Genomic DNA, 14577 nt, shown 5'->3' on the forward strand with positions numbered 1-14577 from the left:
TCCAAGCCTCTCCAATGTACACCTCATCCTTTAATTTCTCTAAGGTTTCACAGAGGAATAGTGGATTTATCTGTTGCAATATTGTCTCTAATGGCCATATTGTAGATTATTAGAAAAGTGAAAAATCACTTTGACCATTATCATTTAATGTAGATGTGGCTTTTGGGTGACAGCCTGAGTGTGACTAAACAAAAACACAGCCGTCGAAGTCACAAATCACAATTTGACAATAATGTCGCCTCCCCAGAGGGTGAACAACTTTACGATAGTTATTGTGCCGCCAGTTTCTGAAGTACCTGAGAGACGGTAAGAAAAGGGTTATTGATGGCACTGATAAAACAGCTCCACCCTGACATTAATGTCCTCCAATTAAATGTCTCCTCACTTGATGGGATCTATCTTTTGTGGAACACATGGTGCTCTTGCCCCACCACTGGGTGGGTGATGGAGAGTAAATGGGAACCCTGTTCCTTAAAAAAAAAACGAAACAAATAACCTTAAGAGCTTCCAGAGTACCTCCAAATTGAGGAGACTGAATTGTAAGTAACACTTATCCAATGGACAGTTTCACAAAGCACTGAATGCGTGAATGCACAATTCAGAGCAAAGAACCGTTTAGCCCTGGTCTGTATTAAAAGTTGTCTGAGTCAAACCTCTGACATCTTAAGAGATACAGAACATGTTTATCACTGCCACGTAGGTAACAGCTAGGAACTGCAGTTGACTAAAACCCGTAGTTCTCCTGTTTTCGCACAATCCCTTTCTGCTCTTCAAAATGTAGTCCTCTAGACTAAATTATTGAAGAATGTCCCAATAAAGACCTGAAAATAGAAGGGTAGGTAAGGCTGAGAGCTAGTAGATTTGCTCTGCAATGGATAGATTTGTTTGAAGTATAATAATGGGAACAATTAAATTCCATTAAGTATGATTAATTAAAAAAGCACATCCATCTACTTCCCATTGTAATACCCACGGCCTTTTACATAGTGTCCTAAAACATGTCAGTTCCATTAAACCATGAACAGCATATGTCATTTTGTTGGCACTGGATGCAGTGTAGCATACCCAGATAGCACTTATGTATTTAGCACTACAGTATGTAGGAATACATAGATTGCTAGATGGGGGCAGAATGAACAGTGCAGTGTTCCAAAAGCCCTGTGTGTTAATTTAAGACCTTTATGTCTAAAGGGGATGTTGGGGTCTGCATAAATCACACTCCCATGGTTATCTGGAGTGCACACCACGGTATGCGTACAAATGTCTTTGGGTGGAAAGAGAGAGGTAAAGGAAGTCATGGAAGACTAATTCAAATGTGCTGCTGTTTCTGCCCCTACATGCTTTGGGTGGCATGTATCTGTCAAGGCATGATTAATAATGAAACGCATCAGAAACGCGTCTGAAACCAGCCGCTTCTCAGCCCAAACAGATGTTGTGGGGGGGCTGGATGCCCCTTTATTTAAGTTGGCATCTCCACAGAGTTCCTGAGGGGAAAAGATGGGAGGTGGGAGAGGAGCAGGGAAAAGAGAGGAGGGGGGCAGATAGCAGTGTAGTGCTTCAGGGAATCCTATCTTCAAGGTTAAAGAGGCTGAACAGCTGGTCAGAGTTTAACTAACCTGGCTGAATGACAGTCCAGTGACCAGGCAATGCCACCACAAGTTGCCCAGCAGCCATGAGCAGCCATGGGTAACCAGACAGTAGCCGCGTCTTCGGAGCATGTGCAGACCAGCTGGCTGGTGTCCAATCGCTCCCTATCCCAGTCTGTTGTCCCCACTTCAAGATGTCTGCCAGTGTTCCTGTACCCAAGAAAGCGAAGGTAGCTGAACTAAATTACTATCGCCCCGTTGCACTCAATTCTGTAATCATGAAGTGCTTTGAGAGGCTAGTTAAGGATCCTATCATCTTACCCGACAACCTAGACCCACTACAATGTGCATACGTGTACCCACTACAATGTGCATACCCCACCCCCCCAACAGATCCACGGAAGACACAATCGCCATCGCTCTGTACACTGCCCTGTCCCATCTGGTCAAGAGCTATACCTTAAGAATGATGTTCATCGACTACAGCTCAACCTTCAACACCATAGTGCCCTCCAAGCTCATCACTAAGCTCGGGGCCCTGGGTCTGATCCCCGCCCTGTGCAAGTGGGTCCTTGACTTCCTGATGGGCTAACATTGCTACGCTGATCCTCAACACGGGGGCCCCACAAGGGTCCGTACTCAACCCCCCCCCCCCCCCCCCGTACTCCCTGTTCATTCACCCGTGACTGCGCACGTCTCGAACTCAATAATCAAGTTTGCAGACAAGACAACAGTGGTAGGCCTGATTACCAACAATGACATTAACAGCCTACAGGGAGGAGGAGAGTGCCCTGGCCGAGTGAATCTCTCCTTCAACATCAACAAAACGAAGGAGCTGATCTTGGACTTCAGGAGACAGCAGAGGGAGCACGCCCCCTACCACATCGACGATACCGCAGTGGAGAGGGTGAAAAGCTTCAAGTTCCTCGGTGTGCACATCACTGACAACCTGAAATGGTCCATCCACACAGAAAAAGGTGAAAAGGGTGCAACAGTGCCTCTTCAACCTCAGGAGGCTGAAGAAATTTGGCTTGGCCCCAAAGACCCCACAAACTTCTACAGGTGCACCATTCAGAGCATCCTGTCGGGCTGTATCACCGCCTGGTACGGCAACTGCACTTTCTGCAACTGCAGGGCTCTCCAGAGGGTGGTGTGGTCAGCCCTACGCATAACTGGGGGAACACTGCCTGCCCTCACAGAAAGGCCAAGAAGATCACCAAGGACCTCAGCCTCCCACAAGCCATGGACTGTTCACCCCTCTACCATCTAGAAGGTGGAGACAGAACAGGTGCATCAAAGCTGGGACCGAGAGACTGAAACAACAGCTTCTATCTCAAGGCCATCAGACTGTTAAATAGTCACCACTAGCCGACCTCTGCCCAGTACCCTGCCCTAATCTTTAGTCACTGTTACTAGCCGGCTACCACCCGGTACTCAACCCTGCACCTTAGAGACTGCTGCTCTATGTACATAGTCATTGAACACTGGTCACTTAATAATGTTTACATACTGTTTTACCCACCTCATATGTATATACTGTATTCTAGTCAAGGATCATCCTATTTAACTGTTGCTGTACACACCTTTTCTATCCATATACTGTCCATAATGTCTATACACACCATCATATACATATTTACATTTTGGACTCAGACATGGCTCGTTCTAATATTTCTATATTTCTTAATTCCTTTATTTTAGTTTTTGCGTGTATTGTTTTGTATTGTTAGGTATTACTGCACTGTTGGAGCTAGGAACATTTCGCCACAACAGCGATAACATCTGCTAAATATGTTTTATTTGATTTAATGACAAAAACAGCAGAGAATACATTTATTTGGGGGAACGGGAGAAATGTCCATAGACTGAAGAAGAGTGATTAAGGTGCAATCATAATATTTTAGGTCAATCGTTTTTGCAGTGAAATAGACCTAATCCAATAATAATACGAAATTGTGGTCAGTGAAACATTTCTCCTGTCATAGTGGGTGTTGGTTGATAATGCTCCCTGAAATGGAATTGTGACAGGGACAAGTTGGTGGCTGTGTCTTTCTGTTTTTGGAATGCTTGTTTACAGCAGTTTGATCATGAATGAAAACCAAAAGAGATGCTTTCTGTTTGATCCTATCATTGCGTCGTTATCTATTCATCAGTCATTTGTTCTACCACAAATTTAATTGACTTGGAACTGCTGGGCCTGGGCAGATCCACTTCCCTCGTCACTGGGCTGAGGAAAGAGGAACTATTCCATTTAAAGTTATAAGATCTAGGGGAAAATGGCCAATTCAATTTTTTCGGCCCCGTTAAAAGATGAATCATGAAATCCATCTGGTGTCCCCCTCTGTGAATTGGGGACACTTTTCATTGATTCAACACAACTCTCAAGTTTCAATTGACTCTCCTCTTTTACTCTTTTGACTCTCCTCTTGACTCTGACTCTCCTCTTGACTCTGACTCTCCTCTTGACTCTGACTCTCCTCTTGAGACTCTGACTCTCCTCTTGACTCTGACTCTCCTCTTGACTCTGACTCTCCTCTTGACTCTGACTCTCCTCTTGACTCTGACTCTCCTCTTTCTACTAGTTGTATGTATAAGTAAAACATATCCAATGATTTGGAATAAAGGCTATTGGAGATTGCATTGAGCTGCAATTGTTGTTGTTGATCAGGGGTGCTTTTCATGAAATTGATTTATTCGTTTTTCTACTGTTACTGTGTAGTTAAAGCATTGCTTCATGTAAATGTTGACTTGAAAACAAAACACTGTGCCAAGCACTGTGTCCAGGGAGTCAGTGATTATTGAAACAAAAGTGGATTGTGAGTGTGAGAAAATGCATTTTTACAGAGGTGTGGAGTGCAGTTCTGTTTTATCCAATAACTGTCGGCTTTTGTAGTTTCAAGGTTTGTCGCAATCCTATATGTTTCAATGAATTTGATTGATTACTTTGTGAGTGAGACGCCTCTGATCATTTCCATGTTGTTGTTGTTGGTCACTAGTGTTGGACACAAGCATGACACAGCTCTATTCTACATTGCAAAGTATTTGTAATCTTAGAGAGGGCATTAAACTTTTAATTCTGTAAAAGAATGTCAATATCATCAGGCATGAATTGCTCAATTAATGATTAATTGATTGGAATTACAGTATATAGATAGCACTTTTCTACCAACTGAGGTATTCAAAGCACTTTATATAGTAGGGGGAAACTCACCTCATCCACTGCCAATGTGCAGCACCCACCTGGGTGATGCACGGTGACCATTTTGTCCCAGAACACTCACCACACATCCACAATCAGGTGGAGCAATATATGCCAATTAGGGGGATGATTAGGTGGCCAGGATGGAATGGGGCCAGATTGAGAATTTAGCAATGACACCGGGGTTGACATTCCTACTCTTACGATAAGTGCCATGGGATTTTTAATGACCACAGAGAGTCAGGGCACCCATTTAACATCCCATCCGAAAGACAGCACCCCACACAAGGCAATGTCTCCTTCACTGCCCTTGTGATCTCCTTAGACCAGAGGGAAGAGAGCCCCCTACTGGCCCTCCAACACTACTTCCATCTGGTCTCCCATCCAGTGACMAACCAGCACCAATCCTGCTTGGCTTCAGAGGCGAGCCAGCAGTGGGATGCAGGGTGGTATGCTGCTGGCATGATACTTCTTTAAGGCCCCAGTGACTGTTGTGATAAATGGACCATACTTACAACACATTTTATGGATGAGGATCCTTTGGGAAAGCATTCCCATGTTCTCCCAGTTTGAGCCTGCAGAGTACCTTTATTGATTGGGGAGACTGCTACTGTTTAAACACATGAATGTATTGATGTTCCTCTCTGCGCTCTGCACTGTACTTGAATTATGTACAGAGCATGTGTAAAACAGGTTCTCTCTCCCCAGCGTCTTTTACGTTGCCTCCCTCAGATCATTACCTTGTGACTCACCCTTTAAATGACCAGGATAGGAGATTAATCAGCATGGTTAATAGGGTAAACATACTGCAAACCAATCTACATTCAAGATGGGGATGGTGTTGTAATTCTCATCACTCTCACAAGTTCTGATGTCAATGTGTGATCACAACGTCCTACTTTACAAGTACTATATTGTGTTACAGTCCATGTTAAGACTACTATGCAACATTTTGTTTCCCATGTTTCTAAATGCAGAGGTTTATTCTGTTTAGGGAAAACAGTGCATACACACATGCATATCTGTGTGTTGAGTGACAGCCATGGAATCCAAAGTCCAGGGACAGATGTATTATTTTCTGTGTTTTGCACCAACTTTTGAAACACAAATTGAGGAGAGAGAGAAAATGTMAACCTTGGGGAATGTTGTTTTGTCAGTATATTCTCCGTGCCCAAGAGGAGGGCTAAGCTCTCCCTACTGCTGTCTGGAAACTCTGGGCCTTGACTGTGGAATTGGGTGGCTGAGGTGGCTGTAAATTGTCACGGAGCGACAGCTCTCTTTGAGAGGCCAAGGAGAGGTGTGGAAGTCAGTGTATTGTTCGCCTGCTTGCCTACCAAGTGCCACTAAACAATCACCAAGGCTGAATAGTCACAGCACTGTTTATTAAACTAGTCTTATATACTTTGTTTGGGTTGTTCTGGGGATTAGAGGTATAGAGAAGTCTCAATGAACAAACTCACAGGCGAGGTGCTGTAGAACTATAGCTTAATAAGAGATCTCATCTACAGAGTACTTTCACAAGTGTTCTCCCTAACTCCCTAATTTATTTGTTCTGTACTTTCTCAAAGTACATGCTCGTGAAACATCTCAGGTGATAAGTGACGGTAGGAGATGCACCAAGCAGAATGATGGGAAAGTCTATCACGCCTAAAGGATATAGGTTGCCTTATCTGAATCCTGAGCAGTTTTCCCAGACTGCACTGCTGCCCTAGCCGGCAAACAGCTAGGGGATACTGACCCATTGACAGAGGCTGGTCCTTTTAAGAAATGCATTAGGGTAACGGGTGAGCAGGGGAGCAAACAGATCAGTGTGAATGCCTCAGAGATTCTGCAGGGTGACCGGTGAACTGATCCGAGAACATTTTAAAGGCCCCCTCCAGAGCTGACACCATGAAAAAATGTAATGTAAAGTTAGATATCCACAGCTGGGTTGAACCATGCTGCATGTTTACTCCCATGCTCAGCTATGCATGTTAAGCAGGAATCTCTTCTGGTTAATAATGTTTAATAAAAKATCAAGATGTTTGTATGCAAATGTAATCAGAGTACTGTAAGTTAATTGTTAGTATATTAGAAGATTATGCCACAAGTCCTCTGTGGGGTAACCAAACCATGACTGCAGTCAAAGTCCACCATCTTTGATTTGTTTTCCAATTTCAGCCTTTCCAATCTTATCAACTTGTTTTATAGTACGCCAACCATTGTGCCAGACCATAGTGCCAGACATTCCTGTTGTTTGGCAGTGTAGAGGGCCCATAAATGATGGCTATGACCCAGAGACATGTTATGCATTGCAGACAACTCTCTTTGAAGGAAGGGACATTCATAACCTGAACTCTACACTCGGGACATTATGTGGGCTAATATTCTCGGRTGGGTATGTTGCACCTTCCTATCTACAAGATAAGCAGCAATGACATTTTAACATGCAGCATCAGTTAACAGGGACTTCTGAAAAATCGTACACTGTAGTTACACTGTAGTTATTCCCCTCAAATCCATCTCACTTAGAACTTCATTATCATGTTCTTGTGAATATTGTTTAACATTTGGAAAATGTCTCTGGTTAATGGGAATGAATTTGTTAGAATTATCATGTGCCATATTTAAAATAAAAAATATGCATTTCCTTGGAAAGCCAGTGATCCTGCATAATGTGTACTTTTTAATGCAGTGACTTAAATGTGTGGAGATTCTGCATGTTTTGGATGAATTTTCACAGCCAGAATGTGATTATTCTTGGAGACTCTTCAATGATGGATTCCTAATTAAAGGCCAGAATTGAGATTACATGGCACTCACAACCACACCAGAATTACTCTGCTCTATTTGAAAGATCACATCCATGTATTAACTATTCATCGATTAGCATATTAACAAGATATTTGAAAGGGGCTACGGTAAAATGTATACAGTTGTTTGCCGGAAAGGAAATAAAAATGTCGAAGCAGAACCTTGGCTCTGTTTTAGTAGCAGATCTGCTATAGGGCTGTGTAAAAAGCTGCTGTCTACAGGGACTCATTACCAGCCGATAAGGTAGAACAGAGTTATTTTCTGGTCCTCCTAATCTAACCGTCCACTTCTGCCCTACCGAACTGAAGGTTTGGACTTCATCAGTTGCCTTATCAAGTCACATTGTTCGAATGTGTGACACCTGAGCAGCTTCAGAGATCCACACTGCTTATCAGAGCTACCTTGAACAGAGCTGATATGTAGCTTTCATCAAGTTCATTCACTCATTGAGTCATGAAGATCAGTCATCTGGATGATTCAGTAAGTGCCATATGGTTCAACTAAACTGGATTATTTGAAGAAATATGCTCGGTTTATGTCCCCTGTCAATCCCCCCTTCTGCATGCAATGGTAAAAATCAGGTATCGTTTTGATTATGTGAACATTTAGAATCAGCCACAACAAAGGACATTCACTCCTTGACAGTGTTTGATCTTAGTTCTTCACTCGTGGAAATTATTAGTATTTCAAATTTTATAAGAGGATACGTGCAACATGAGTGTCGAAAAAGTCATCATCGTTAGTGGAGGAGAGCAGTTGCCATGGTTACATTTCACTGACAGGATGCTTGTCACCTTCACTCTGCCCAGCCACCCCATGCTAACCTTGTGATGTTCTGCAATGTCCAAACATGGGCCAGAACAACAGAATGCAATGGTCACTATGACACCAATGGTAACATGTTCAATCAATCAAGTCAAAAATGATCACTGCTATATGTGAAAGAGTTCTTATGGATTCTTTGTTCATGTTGGGCTAGAGCAGGGAATACCAGCTGGCCCTCACTATGTGTTCATTATTTTTGATTGATCTATTCATTGTTTGGTGATAGGGGTGTGGCATTTTGTCACTGAAGCTCCCAATAAAACAATTGAATTCTGAAATGACTTACTGCTTGCAACAGCAAGATTACATGTCATTAATATCAATAGTCAACAAATAGTTGATAAACATATTGATTAAACACAAATTATATATTGTTTTTTGTGCTGACCTGGCAAAAGATGACTGATATTGCAAGACCCTGGGGTAGAGGAGTGAGGTGGAGCATCTGTGCAGCAAGGCAGAGGCAATGAGACATTTAGCTGAATGGGGACCTCAGGGGGAATGGAATGAGAGGCAGCACAGCGGGTAGATGATGTCATCATTAACAATAGATTTTAGTAAGTGTGGTCATTTTTTAGATGTCTTTGGAGCTGCCATGATTTTAATTCAGTGTGCAAGACTTTGTTGAATCCATTTAGCCTCTCTCTCTCCCCCCCCCCCCCCCCCCCCCCCCCCCCCCATGACCAGACAGGAATTCCATCTCTACCCCTCACGGCTGCTGCCCTGCTACTACCCTCAAAATGGGAGGTTCTTTGTAGAGAGGTTCGCAAGGTTACTATGGCTCACATTTCGGTTTTATTTCTACTTAAATGATACAATCAGTAACTGCAGGAAATCACCTGTAAGACAAAGTACATCATATAACTGGAAACTCCACTGCTGGGAAATAGTTTTTTCCGTCTATTGTTTTTGGTTATTTTGGGTGATTATTATTTACTTGCACTCAGCTGTAGACAGACTGGACATCAGCGGAGGTACAAATTTAGAGGACTTACAGACCTGACCGTTTAGTATGATTCAGCACATTTTAAAAATAACCTGCCATCTGGCAAAAACTGAAACTGAAAGTGAATTGTCACTTTAATGCATTGTAACTATTTTCTGTTTACTATATTAAGTTAAGTGTGTTGTTTAAAGGCAATATTTTGCACCCCTGCTATGACAACCAAACGACATCCCAGGAAGACGATTTTGTCCCGCTTAAAATTATGTTCAGCTTATAAAGGCTTCATAATGCCTTCATAAGCACTACATATATGTGTTACAACGTATCTATAACCATATGTCATCCTTTATAAAGGGATCGTAAATGCGGCATAACTGCGTGACATAATCATCCATGTCAAATGTGACATAACCCACTATGTCGAATATGATATAATGTGCTTTATAAAGGGTGACATGTTGGGTCGAAGGATTGGAATACCCTCTAAAGGGAAGTCATGTTAGTCACATGATCACATAATCTCCTTCCCAGACACTTCTGGTCTGGTGGACCAACGCATTAAACTTGGCCTTCATTAGTTAGGGTTAGGCTTAAAATCACATTTTAAGAAGATACATTGTGGAAATGGGAAGGGTTTAGCCATAATTATTACCTTTTTACTGCGTTAACTAGCGACGATGACAAATACTTTACTCAGCTAGGTCACTCCTATATAATTCTATGGTCACTCCCACTAAGGCCAATTTTGAATGGTTGATATCCCAGGCTTCTATGTGCTGTGCGTGCAATAGCCTGGGAATTACGTTACACCAAGAAGCACTTACCTTGATGAAAGCCCCCAATATAAGGAAATTGAAAGTGGCCAGCTGAAACCAAGTTACACGTTCCTCAGGACACAAACACAACAAAAACTAGCCATACCGTGCGTCGTTGGGACCATCAGGTCTTTGACACATTCACCCACTCTCCCACTGAAAGATCAGCCACAACATGTTGGCACCATTGTAACAGGTTGTTATCAAGCCCTGGTCTCCAGCATGGGAAGAGAAGAGGAATACCTGGTGCGGTACGGTAGTCACAGGTTGGGCTACTCCAAATCATCTTGGTTCTGACACACACACACACAAATGGGTCCATCAACCCATTTAAATACCTCTCACACCCTACACTTACCTGTGGATCATGAGAGAACCTTCATAAATCAGCAGAATGTTAATAACCTCTTTATTGACACTTTATGTAGTGTCCTGTAATACTTCATTCATAACACATCCATAAAGACTCTATATTGCATGACGCTGTACTTAATTTAAAGTCAGACCCATTTGGTACTGTAATTCATAACATATGCCTAAAGGCTTAACGATGTAAACACAAATGTATTAACACTTAGGGAATTATTACTAACAGCTAAAACAAATAAACATTAAAGACATGTTTAAACCATAAATGTCCTTTTATTTGTATTTTTTTTAAACAATACAAATACATTAGGTTTCAAAAAGTTCAGCAATGCAATTCATTAGACATTACACAGGACTATGAATAGAGTAGTTTGTCCCTAAGCTGGCGGACAAATGGTTCTTGCCTCTCTGCCTGCTGGAGGTACTGCATGTTGGATCCAACCTTAAAAGTAACAACAAAGAAAGTTAGCAGGTCTGTTAGGAAATGCCTTTGTCAGACCATCTGGATAAGGGCATTTTTGTGCTGCGCCAGAAACTCTAAATGGGAGACGGGAAACTCTATTTGATTCTTATTATTATATTCATCTTTCATTTACAAATCTCATGACGTGATGTTTCGAAGACGTGGATGTTATTTCAGCTGAGCCTGCTAGCTAGCTAGCTAAATTTTGTCTAGCTAGCAATTGCTGTAAGGTCACAATTTTATTTTTTTATAATGACTGAGTTAGCTACAGTATGTAATCTAACTCAACACTTAACTACTACAAACTAATTTAAATTACAATAAATAAAGGTTAATTTACATGTTTTTCGCTGTCAGGTAGGCACCACAATTGGGCATTTGATTTGAAAACTCATCACATAATCAGTGTCCTCTCACAACACTAAAAAAGTACTTCCGGGTCACAGAATTTCTGAAATGTTCTAAATAAAAGTACCCCACTTAATAGTATATGACCAAACATGAACAATTATTCATATTTGTTAATATTTAAGTAACATTTGCATTACATTTGGGTTTTAAAACATGATCCAATGTCATATAAATGACCACAATGCAAATCACTGTATATGGCTTACAGAGCAAAAACTGTTCTGGGTGCAGCAGTAAAAGTATATACAGTATGGTGTAATTTCATGGGACTGTGAATAATACGGAGTGTTGCTGGCCTTTTACTCCATCCGTTCCATTGGTGGCCACAATGCGAATCACTATGAAATACATAATCATCACGTGAGATTACTGCACAAAAAAAACTCTAACCGAACAACAGTGCAGGGCATGTGCACTGAATTTAAGGGCAACTACAACTCAAAGTTCCTTAGATTTTTCACACACCTCAAAAGTAATCTCCTGATGTGGTTTAAGCATTGTTGTGAACACAGAACATCAAATATTGTTTTTCTATTTAAAAAAGTGTGGGAAAAATGGGGTGAAACCTGAAAAAATTGGGGAAATCCAAAACCAGGAAAAACTAAATGGAATTTGGGGGGAAAAAAACAGAAGTAGACAAAAAATAAAAACTGATTTTAAAAGGCCCTACCAACGTTTTTTGCTTAGCATGACTGCACTTTAGAGTGTGTGTCATCCTGCAGCACAGCATTTTGGGGAAGTTGAGGTCAGGTCCAATATTGACTATGTACCCAAGAGGTAAAGTAGCTGGGCCATCCTAGAAATATTTTAGAGTAATATAATATATATAATTTATCGAAAGTGACAAAGTAATGTGTGAATACAGTACATTTTTACGTATCGGTGTCCCCCGGAATCGAACCCACTATCCTGGCATTGCAATGCTCTACCAAGATACATAACATGGTTATAAATGCTTTGTGAAGCCTCAATTTTATATGATTTATAAGGCCTTTATTAAGCAGTGCTTATGCCACCCTTGAAAAAAAGCACAGATTTATGTAATATTTGACATAGTGAGTTATGTCACATTTGACATTTAAGTGATAATGCCCGAGAAGCCGGTGTTTGGAGAATATATTGGCACGGGTGTTGTTAGGCCCGAGATGAAGTCAAGGGCTGGCAAACCATGCCAATATATCCTCCAAACACGGGCTTCTCTGGCATTATCACTTTTATACAAAGGGTTAGCAACATATTCAAATAATGATTGACATATTTTCATTAAAAGCATTATTATTTTGGACAAGGTCGCCAGTTGTACGGTGTTTCCTCCGACACATTGGTGCGGCCGAGTTCAGGGTTAAGCGAGCAGTGTGTCAAGAAGCAGTGCGGCTTGGCAGGGTCGTGTTTCAGAGGACACGTGGCTCTCGACCTTCGCCTCTACCGAGTCCGTACTGGAGTTGCAGCGATGGGACAAGACTGTAACTACCAATTGGATATCACAGAATTTGGGAAAAAGGGGTTTAAAAAATATCTATATATATAGATACATTTATTCATATTATTTCATCTTTCCACAAGATATAGTCACGACCCAAGCCGGCTGGTCATTCGTTCTATTGGTTCGATTGCCAGTCGCTCAGTCTTTTTGTTCTGTATCTATAGACGCAACCCCGTCGTTCGTTCTAAATGTTCCATTGCCATACTGGCTGTCAACGTTCTTATCCCTTGCTTGCTAGCTAGCCAACTACGGCTAACTTACAGTCACGTCAAACAGTGCAGACAGAATAACAACAGTAGCTGCATTTGTTGTATAATGGTGGTTATGTCACACAGTTTTGCCACATTTATTAACTCTTTATAAAGCATAACATACGGTTATAGATGATTTGTAACACATTTATGTAGTGTTTATGAAGGCTTTATGAAGGCATCATGAATCAGGTCAGATGGTTGTTGTACACAGGATGGTGGCATCTTATTTATGAGACTAAGGAGACAGTGCAGACAATGCGTCAGTCTCTTCTCCCGCTGATGAAATCCWCTAATTTGATTGGGTGACAGACTGTTGAGCCATCTGGACCAGTCTTCACTGTGTCAAAACTGGGAGGACCCTCAAAATAGAACTGCCAGTCAGAATTCCCAATGACAAGATTGGGAAAAGAACCAGGATGGGGGAATGTATTTTGCTAACAAGCTTCCAATCAAATTTGGCATCTGTTCTAAAGGGGAGTGTGGGGGCTGATGTTAACTGCCCTGATGCACATCGCCTGCATGCTGATGCTGTTTGCAATAGACTCATCAGAATACTCCTCCTTAGCTTAGATTCAGAACAACATGTACTATGTTATCTACATATTTTAGATTGGACACTCAGTATCATCACAGTACTTTAAACAGTAAACAACATGAAGCGATCTGAAGTCATTCTGGTGCTTTGGCTGGGCCAGGCAGACAGCTAATGGAAACCCTGCTCTGAGTTGTCCTGCAGACCCAACGCTTCCCCCGCAGCCTTTCTGATAAAGCACCAGTCAACGTCTAACTGGTTTCATTAATATATTAGTAGCAGTGATGTTTGCTGAAACCTCAGAGCAATGATGTTATCCAGCCCCCACCCTCGCGCTCCTCGTTTGCCATGGCAACATTTCACTCAAGACAGATATGATTTGTTTCCCAGCATGCTTTTGGATATGACTATGTGCTCGCTACTCAATGTGTGTTCTGCGTTAAGGGTCGTTCCATGTCATTTCATCAAGCCATGACACCCACTATCTCAGATTGTTCTGAAATCGTTTCTGTCGTTAGAAATAGCATTCCTGCAACATTATTTTTGTTGAAGTATAATTTGATCTCTGAGAAATTAAGCTAATTGATTGCACCCAAATTGGCCATTTTAATGATTCATAGAATATTCAATAAATATAGTACTTAACATCCGATTTGGACCAAACATTTTTCTAACAGTAAGACATGAGGAATTCAAAGCAATAGTGAAACGCCACCCACAGACTCCCCATAAGTTAGCTTAATTTCTCAGAGAACAAACTATATTTCAACAAAATAATGTTGCAGGAATGCTAACCTTATCGGTTTCTAACAACGGAAACGATTTCAGAACAATGTGAGATGGTGGGTATCTTTTTGATCCTCCTTGTGCTTTTTGAGGTAGATAACCCTTAATGAAAACC

General features: G+C 41.6%; 1 protein-coding gene across 1 annotated transcript in view; it reads right to left on the reverse strand.

Annotated features, from left to right (window-relative positions):
- Window positions 1-10786: 10786 nt before the first annotated feature.
- The window catches only part of LOC111950548 (lys-63-specific deubiquitinase BRCC36), a 46143-nt gene continuing 42352 nt past the window's right edge, over window positions 10787-14577 (reverse strand). Inside the window, exon 7 of the mRNA XM_070434609.1 lies at window positions 10787-10975. Coding sequence (XP_070290710.1) covers window positions 10879-10975 — 97 coding nt within the window. The 3' untranslated portion in view covers window positions 10787-10878. The remainder of the gene's footprint in view (window positions 10976-14577) is intronic.

This window comes from Salvelinus sp. IW2-2015, linkage group LG23, assembly GCF_002910315.2.
Source record: "Salvelinus sp. IW2-2015 linkage group LG23, ASM291031v2, whole genome shotgun sequence".
In the NCBI taxonomy this organism is placed as follows: domain Eukaryota; kingdom Metazoa; phylum Chordata; class Actinopteri; order Salmoniformes; family Salmonidae; genus Salvelinus; species Salvelinus sp. IW2-2015.